The sequence below is a fragment of the Aegilops tauschii genome, chromosome 3 (genome assembly GCF_002575655.3).
Source record: "Aegilops tauschii subsp. strangulata cultivar AL8/78 chromosome 3, Aet v6.0, whole genome shotgun sequence".
NCBI lineage: Eukaryota > Viridiplantae > Streptophyta > Magnoliopsida > Poales > Poaceae > Aegilops > Aegilops tauschii.
In genome coordinates this window covers 568,812,004-568,820,883 of record NC_053037.3, presented here as the reverse complement: position 1 = coordinate 568,820,883, position 8,880 = coordinate 568,812,004, and the positions used below count along the sequence as shown (strand labels likewise).

General features: G+C 44.2%; 1 protein-coding gene across 1 annotated transcript; it reads left to right on the top strand.

Annotated features, from left to right (window-relative positions):
• The first annotated feature begins 2,288 nt into the window (after positions 1-2,288).
• Positions 2,289-8,858, top strand: LOC109750456 (uncharacterized). Its single transcript, XM_020309416.4, has 15 exons — positions 2,289-2,676; positions 3,040-3,112; positions 3,512-3,533; positions 3,636-3,714; positions 3,845-3,877; positions 4,028-4,176; positions 4,255-4,411; positions 4,730-4,970; positions 5,052-5,293; positions 6,439-6,702; positions 6,779-6,889; positions 7,378-7,602; positions 7,689-7,892; positions 8,071-8,247; positions 8,339-8,858. Exons 1-15 carry the CDS (start codon positions 2,428-2,430, stop codon positions 8,549-8,551), a joined length of 2,439 nt encoding a protein of 812 aa, XP_020165005.3. The 5' UTR covers positions 2,289-2,427; the 3' UTR covers positions 8,552-8,858.
• Positions 8,859-8,880: the final 22 nt, after the last annotated feature.

Below are 8,880 nucleotides of genomic sequence, written 5' to 3'. Positions count from 1 at the left end.
AACGAGAGATCAATTAAGATACTCTCAAATTGTCGGTTCACTCATGTACTTAGCTAGCGCTACAAGACCAGATATCTCTTTTGCTGTGAGCAAACTGAGTAGGTTCATGTCCAACCCGGGTGATGATCATTGGCATGCACTAGAAAGGGTCTTGCGCTATCTGAGAGGTACTATGAGTTACGGAATTACTTATTCAGGGCATCCTGCTGTGCTAGAAGGATATAGTGATTCAAATTGGATCTCCGATGTTGATGTACTTTACGCAACAAGTGGGTATGTATTTACTCATGGTGGTGGCGCAGTGTCATGGAGGTCTTGCAAGCAAACCATATTGACGAGGTCAACTATGGAAGCAGAATTAACTGCTTTGGACACAGCTACTGTTGAGGCAGAATGGCTGCGTGAGCTCTTGATGGACTTGCCGGTTGTTGAAAAACCTGTACCGGCTATTCTTATGAATTGTGATAACCAAACGGTTATCGCTAAAGTGAACAATTCTAAAGATAATGCAAAGTCATCAAGACACGTGAAAAGACGTTTGAAGTCTGTCAGGAAGTTGAGAAACTCCGGAGTAATAACTGTTACGTATATACAAACAGACAAAAACCTGGCAGATCCCTTTACAAAGGGACTATCACGAAATGTGATAGATATTGCATCGAGGGAGATGGGTATGAGACCCATAGATGTTACACCATAGTAGTAACCCAACCTTTGTGATCGGAGATCCCGTGAATTAGGATCTGGGAAGAACAAGCTATTGGTTAACTGAGGAGAGTAATAACTTATGATCGTCTCCAAGTGAAGATGCAAAACTCTCAGAGCTGTAAGGCTCAGATCTGTAAGGCAGGTTGGCAACATGCCTTAATGTGGTTCTATTGGCTATAATTAGCAAAGATGCTGTCCTACAGAGCAGTCTTGAAAGAACACACCTATATGAGTTATGACTGTAAACGTCGCAGTCTATGAGGTTTGGGTGATCTCTAGTAAGCTCACGAAGAGACCAGGGAGTATGACGTATAAGCTCCAAACCGCGGGGTAGCCTACTGGCGGTCAGGTACTGGTTAAGACTTTGAGTGAAACCTGTTCACACAAAACTAGCAATTCAAGGCATAGTCCATTGTCAAGTTGTGAATGGATGTAGCTTAAAGTTCTAGGTAGAAGTTCAACTTAACAGTCTCTGCTGAAACACTGGTATATTAAACAAGTGGTGAGAGAAGGCAAATCTCTAAATGGGTATTTCAGATCTGGTGGGGGATTGTTAGAATTAATGGGCTAGGCCCATAGCAATTTCTGAAATCTCAAAGCCCATGTGTAAAATGGCAAGTGGTGGTGCTAAGTTTAGTCCCACCTTGGAAGTTGAAGAAGAGTTGGACCTCTTTATATAGTGGGTTCTCTCCACCACTCTAAGTGGTGTGCGAGAAGAGAAAGGGAAAACCACACGCGCGCGCTCGCTCGCCTCGCCTGGCCTGGCGAGGCGAGGCGAGGCGTACATGCGCGTGAATGGTCCGCCGAAATCCGGTCCGTCTCCTTGCAGGAGCGCAGCTTCCTTTTGCCGTTTTATTTTTATGTCTTGGCAGACAAGTTTTTGATTTCTTGTCCGGTAAGTATACGAATTAGAAACCGAGTCGGTTTGAGATTGTGGTCGCGACACAATACCGCCTCTGGTCCTAATATATATACAGCTACCGGCTGCGGCCAGAGACACACCGAAAAACACCTAGGGTTTTGCCTCATCTCACAACTCGCGCCGCCATCGTAGTCTACTCCATCCCAAACGCCGGCGTGCATCGGCGCGTGGAGAGCAGGTCTCCGGAACCGTTCGTCTTTGCGATCCTGCACCGGGAGAGGACGAATTAGGTTTTTGGGAAGCGCTGTGCGCGACTGCTCAAATTCGTCATCACGGGTCGTCTTCCGTCCAAGTCGGGCGGTGCTACTCATCGTCGTATTCATCGCCGTCAGCAGCAGATCGTTGCCAACATCGTCATCAACCCTGTCGCACCCATAATAGCTAACGATCAATACGTCCAACATCCTCTGTTCATGTCTGTTTCTACTGCTATTGTTACGTGTTTGCTGCTATTATGCATGTCTTGCTGTTCTTCTAGTTTGCTAGATTTTTGCATGCCAGTATCTCTTCTAGTAATGAATTATTTACTGGAATTAATCATGAACTTGCCTAATATTCCAACAAGAGTTACACGAAAGGCTCGCATCTGGCTCTCCGGCCTTGCTGCTCTGCTAAAATGTTCACATGCATATAAAGAAAAAACTTAGCACTCGCAATAGGCGAGGCATAGCTCTCGCGATGTAGCAGTACCATCGTTTTGACGAGCGGTGGTGGGCCCAGAGCGCAGTGACACCGTGGCCTGGCAGGCCGACCTGCCGCTGTGGGGCGTGGACGTGTCGCCGCTAAGCAGAGGACGCATGGCGCCGCCCGCCGCTCTCGCCCGGGTCATATCCTGCCTCCTCCCCCCGCCCCTCCACCCCCCTCCCATGCTCTCCACGCGTCTCCTCCGCCACCGCCTCGCCGCCGCCGCTAGCTCCTCCCTTTCGCCCCTCCGCTTCGTCGCCGCCGCCATGTCCTCCTCCTCCGCCGCGCCCGGCGGCGGCCGGAAGCCGAACCGCCTCGCCGCCGAGCACAGCCCGTACCTGCTGCAGCACGCGCACAACCCGGTGAGCGATCCCTCCACTCCACTCCACCCCACCGAGGCTCTGCTTCCGTCTGCTCGCGCTCGCGCCGTGGGTTCCCCTCCCCCGCGGGGGGATTCCGCCGAGCACCTTGCGGTCGCGCGCGTGCTCCTTCGCGTCCGCCTGTTCGGGGAGCACTTACTGTGTTTTTCGGCTGCGTGTGACTGAGGAGTGCTCGGCTACAGACGTTGTCGAGCTATGTTGCGAGTTTATCCTGAAAATTCAGATCCTTCTGGAACAGCTAGCCGAGACAAATGTTTGCTTGCCTTTCGCTCTCCAGTGGATTTTGGATTCCGTGGATTATAGGTACCACTACTGAACTGGCATACTTACTGATTCCATATGCAGGTTGACTGGTATCCTTGGGGAGATGAGGCTTTCGAGAAGGCTCGCAAATTGGACATCCCCATCTTTCTGTCAAGTAATGCACTCTCCAAAATACGAGTATACTCTAGTGCTTCATTTAATACCGATATAATCGATTGGATTATGGGACAATTATGATACCGTTGCGTAGTGGACTGATTCCTTTGATGTGGTATTTTCGTGAACAATTGTGTTAGATCAATTACCAACTGCTGGTGCTATAGTTCGGGGCAGAGGAATGGCTGCCAATCCGGCTCTGTAAAATTTCCAATTAATAGTTCTGTAATGGATGGGTGTTGCCAAGTTCAAACTAGAGCTAGATTCAGTCAAATTCGTCTATTTCATTTCAGTGGAATCCAAACTTTTGACTTGTGTAATCCAAAATTAGTTAGTCCTTTGTTCTATCTTAACATCCTTCTTTTGCTGCATGGGAAATGTGGATGTGTCCGTGAAGTTGGCTATAGTACATGCCATTGGTGAGTTGTCTTTAGCATCTCTCGTTCTTTGTGTTTCTCGTGACTTATTTGCACAGTATAAAGATGTTAACCGCAGTTTTTATTATTGGCTGAATGTTAAAGGTGTCATGTAATGGAGGTGGAGTCTTTTGAGAATGAAGAAGTTGCTAAGATTCTAAATGATTGGTTTGTTAGCATCAAGGTAGTGTCGTGTTTATAAGCACTAGTTGCTAATTGTTTTACTTCCCACTCATTACATGTCTTTCGGTGTGTGGAAGTTATGCACATGCAATGTAACTGCAATTCTTCTTTCTGATTATTAGTTTTGACAGGTGGATCGTGAAGAGCGGCCAGATGTTGACAAGGTACTCTGCTTTCTAGTGATCAAATGTAAAAAAAAAATATGCTGTTTCTTGTGGATCGCAGGCTTTGTTTTCCTGTTTTTGTATTGTCACACTTTTGAGTGATTTTGACTTACACCAGTTCTTGATTGACGACACTGTCACCTTCTTTAGGTTTATATGACATATGTGTCAGCGCTGTACGGAGGTGGTGGTTGGCCTTTGACCGTCTTTTTATCACCCAACTTAAAACCTTTGATGGGCGGTACATACTTTCCACCAGATGATAAGTATGGAAGACCTGGGTTCAAGACTATTTTAAGGTATCAGCTCAAATACCTCATTTCTGAAGTTGATCACTCATACATGATTTGACAGTTGTGCTCATAACTTCTCTTCAGGAAGGTCAAGGAAGCCTGGGATACTAAACGTGATGCTCTTGAGAAGTCAGGAAATGTGGTCATCGAGCAACTTAGAGATGCATTATCTGCCAAGGCTAACTTTCAAGATGTGCCAAATGATGTGGCTGTTCTTTATGTAGATCAATGTGTTGAAAAGGTTTGAGAAGTACTCCAACTTTATTTTTCTGTATGCTACTACTATGAACTTCTACACGAACAGCTGGCGAGACTGACTGAGTGAACTGATTGCTCGATTGAGTTAATAACAGTGCAGTAGCTAAACTGCATTTTTCCTGGATGGCGTATCCTGGTTCCTGATTTATTTCACGTCTTATTAGGGCACTAAACATCCTTAACTCAGTGCCACTAGCTTAGTCATAGCCTATCAGGATCTCACTTACCTTTTTCAGATTTTAATTTTTCTTAACTAGCTAGCTTATTTGCCTTAATAACCCTGCACCTTATATCCATGCAGTTAGCAAGCAGTTACGACCCAAAGTTTGGTGGATTTGGCTCTGCTCCCAAGTTTCCAAGACCCGTTGAAGATTGCATAATGCTCTATAAATTCCGGAAACACATGGAAGCTAGGCAGGAGAGTGAAGCCCAAAACATAATGAAGATGGTAACTCATACACTGCAATGTATGGCTAGAGGTGGAGTTCATGACCATGTTGGAGGTGGCTTTCATAGATATAGTGTGGATGAGTGCTGGCATGGTAAGTTCACTTTAAGCTCAAGGAGACATTTTTTTCACGTATTTGCAGAATTCATCTCTTATATCTTCTCTGTGTGTGCAGTTCCACATTTTGAGAAGATGCTGTACGACCAGGGACAGATAGCCAATGTATACTTGGATACATATGTTATCACGGGAGATGAGTATTATTCTTCAGTTGCACGTGATATACTTGATTACTTGAGGAGAGACATGATTGGGGAAGATGGTGAAATTTTCTCAGCAGAAGATGCTGACAGTGCAGAATATGAAGGTGCTCCACGAAAAAAAGAGGGTTCTTTCTACGTGTGGACAAGTCAAGAGGTACATGCTTAGTAGTGCATATGTAAGCCTTTTCTATTTATTCGCCGATTTAATGCATACCCCTGCCCGCTCCTTATAAAATGGCCTTTAAGTTTGAACTGTCGCATGCCATCATGTAAGTCCACCTGCTGTTGACTTTGAGTTTACATCGTAGCCACTTTATACACTCTTGCTAGTTTCTCGAAAAAACTTTATACATATTGGAGCTCTTTACACAGGCTTGCACTTCAGCTAGATGATAATCCAAGTTGAGAAGACAATTATAGTCTTCTCTGCTCTTGTTCCACAATAAATGTACTTACAAATAGGACTCAAGTCATACCATTAGCGATTGGAATCTGTAGCAATTGCCTAGTCTTATACATACCGGCTCTAAAGACCGGCTAGTCTGATGCCTACCTCCTAATAATCAATAATTTTATGTAAGCTGTTCTCATGTAGTTGGTACCTACTTGGTGCTATCTGCTATGCAGAATTATTGAATAGTTCTACTCCCTCCATTCCCTTATACAAGGCCACTATGAAAAATACATTTTGCATCTATACAAGGCCACTAACAGTAACCGAGGCAAAATTTAATGATGTTTTCTCGTAGTAGCAACTTGTTTAATACTTGCATGCATGTAGTCATAATGACAGTGTGCTACTTCCTTCTCATTCCTTCCTTGCATGCATGCAGACGTATTAATGATTCCAGATAACAAGAAGAAAAGTTGGCTTGTAAAGTAGTCATTAAATTTTACCTAGGTACCTGTAATTTGAGTTTGTGGCCTTGTATAAGGGAATGGAGGGAGTACTATATTTCATTCAAAATAGAAGAATAACTCACACAGACTCTGCAGCTGAAGATGCACACAACTCAATTTATTAGAAGGTCACCAAAGTTTGAATAAACTAAAATCAACAGGCTGTCAAGTCACTAAAAACGTCAGTACAAAGCCTATCGCTAAACTGTCAACCATGTTTGGTGATAGATCCCCTATAAGGTTGTAGCGTGCCCAACTTGTTGCTACCAGCCACCATATGCTCCTGCCACTGAAACAAAGACCAGGATCACGGGCAGCTATATATTTTATATTTGTTGATTTATTCATTGGCCTCAACTTCTGGTATATTGTTCAAGCTGTCTAATATTTGTCTCATAGATCGAAGACACACTTGGGGAGAATGCGGAGCTGTTCAAGAACCACTACTATGTTAAATCATCTGGCAATTGTGACCTTTCGGGGATGAGTGATCCTCACAATGAGTTCAGTGGTAAAAATGTGTTAATAGAAAGAAAACCGGGTTCATTGATGGCATCGAAGTATGGCAAGTCTGTTGATGAATATTATGGAATCCTGGGGGAATGCAGACAAAAGTTGTTTGATGTCCGATCAAAAAGGCCAAGACCACATTTGGACGACAAGGTTCTTGTCCACATGTTGACAGCAGCTTGTTTTTAATCTGGTTACATAATAATCTACTAAATATGATTTGTTTTAGGTTATTGTTTCATGGAATGGATTAGCAATATCTGCCTTTGCAAGAGCTTCACAAATTTTGAAGTCAGGACCACCTGGAACCAAATTTTATTTCCCGGTAGCAGGATGCGATGTAAGTTTTGTGCTCCATCCTCTGAATATTGCATTTTTATTTTCTGTCATTGACATGAACTCGTGTCATTAGTTATGTGACTATGTGCATGATCAGCCAATCAATATGGCAGGAGCTTTTATCCGTCCCTGCTTTCTTCAAGTCTTTGTCATACGTTTCTACTCCAGACTTCATTGTTCAAACCTATCCCTGGGAATGCAGACCCATACATCTGTTCAAAACTGTTAAAATGAAACTGTATTATGTTACGCCGTGCATGACAAAGAAAGCACCATGATGTTGTATGTGGACCTCTTCTGCAGCAGTAGCCGTTTATGTTGCTTTGTATCAGGTCTAAAAAGCTATCTCCCCTCCGCGCGGAGTGGAAGAATCCATGTGCTGGATTTTTTGCGTTCACCTGCTTTACATCACCAAGTTTATTCACTGTCCAACCGTTGCTAGTCATAAATTTGTTTATTGACCACCCATATTTGTGGATATTTTTGCAGCCAGTAGAATATCTTCAAGTTGCAGAAAAGGCAGCAAACTTTATAAAGGAAAAACTCTATGATGCAAGCTCAAAAAGGCTGCATCATAGTTATCGAAATGGCCCAGCAAAAGCACCAGGATTTTTAGATGATTATGCCTTCTTAATCAATGCCTTGCTGGATCTCTATGAATATGGTGGTAAGATAGAGTGGCTTCTGTGGGCTGTCGAGCTGCAAGTCATTCAGGCAAGTGAAACACACTTGTTAAATGCATCGATGTTATATTTCACGCCCCTTGCATAATACTTTGCCATGACTACATACATTTACAGGATGAATTGTTCTTGGACAAACAAGGGGGTGGCTATTTCAATACACCTGGAGAAGACCCTTCTGTCCTTTTGCGGGTTAAAGAAGATTATGATGGTGCAGAGCCTTCTGGAAACTCGATGGCAGCGATCAACATGGTCAGATTGTCCAGTATATTTGATGCTGCAAAATCTGAAGGCTACAAACGTAATGTTGAACATCTCCTGGTATGTACTTATCTATTTTACATTTGTATGCACTACATTACAGCAGTAGTTTGGTTTCATTCCATAAGGTTTATGCTTCACCATGGTCATTTTTCCTGCCCTAGACCCATCAGAGATGAGATGAGTAACATTGACAGGATATCTGCTTATGCTTGCAAATGGATTTGCTGCTTTGTAGGCGGTTTTTGAGACTAGACTGAAAGAACTTGGCATAGCATTGCCACTGATGTGCTGCGCAGCAGACATGCTCACTGTTCCGTCAAGGAAGCAGGTAGTGCTGGTGGGGAATAAAGCATCTCCAGAATTTCAAGACATGGTCGCTGCTGCATTCTCGTCATACGACCCAAACAGAACCGTGAGTGATGAACTAAGTGGTTGTATCATATGTTTGACATAGCACCCCTGTTATACATTTACTGAGCAGGATACATCTTTCATTGCTCCAGGTGATCCAGATAGATGCCAGCAACATGGAAGAGATGGCATTCTGGGAGAGCAACAACGCGAACATCGCGCAGATGGCACGGAGCAGCCCATCGGGGAAGCCAGCGGTGGCGCATGTGTGCCAAGAGTTCAAGTGCAGTCCTCCGGTGACCTCTCCTGGCGCGCTCCGTGAGCTGCTCAGCAAGACGGTGGCTGCTGCGGGTTCAGCTGTTTGATGCTCCGCCGCCTTGCTGCATGTTACTAACAGTCTGTTCCCTCAAGTTTGTGTCGACATTTACATCTTTGCAGAGCTTATGTAGTTCATGTGTGTGCCATATCGACAAAGCTCTCGAGACCTTTCAGTTGGCAGTTGTATATAGATGTTCCCAGTAAGATACAAGGCTAGACTTGTACGTCACACACTTGTGTGCATGCATTTCATATGTTTGCACGGGGAGGCTTTGTTTTGTATACATGACACTTTATAAATAAAGGATAGAATAAAAGACAGTACGGTGAATGGTTTCACTGGAATTTGGATGACACCATTCTAGGCTTCTCATCG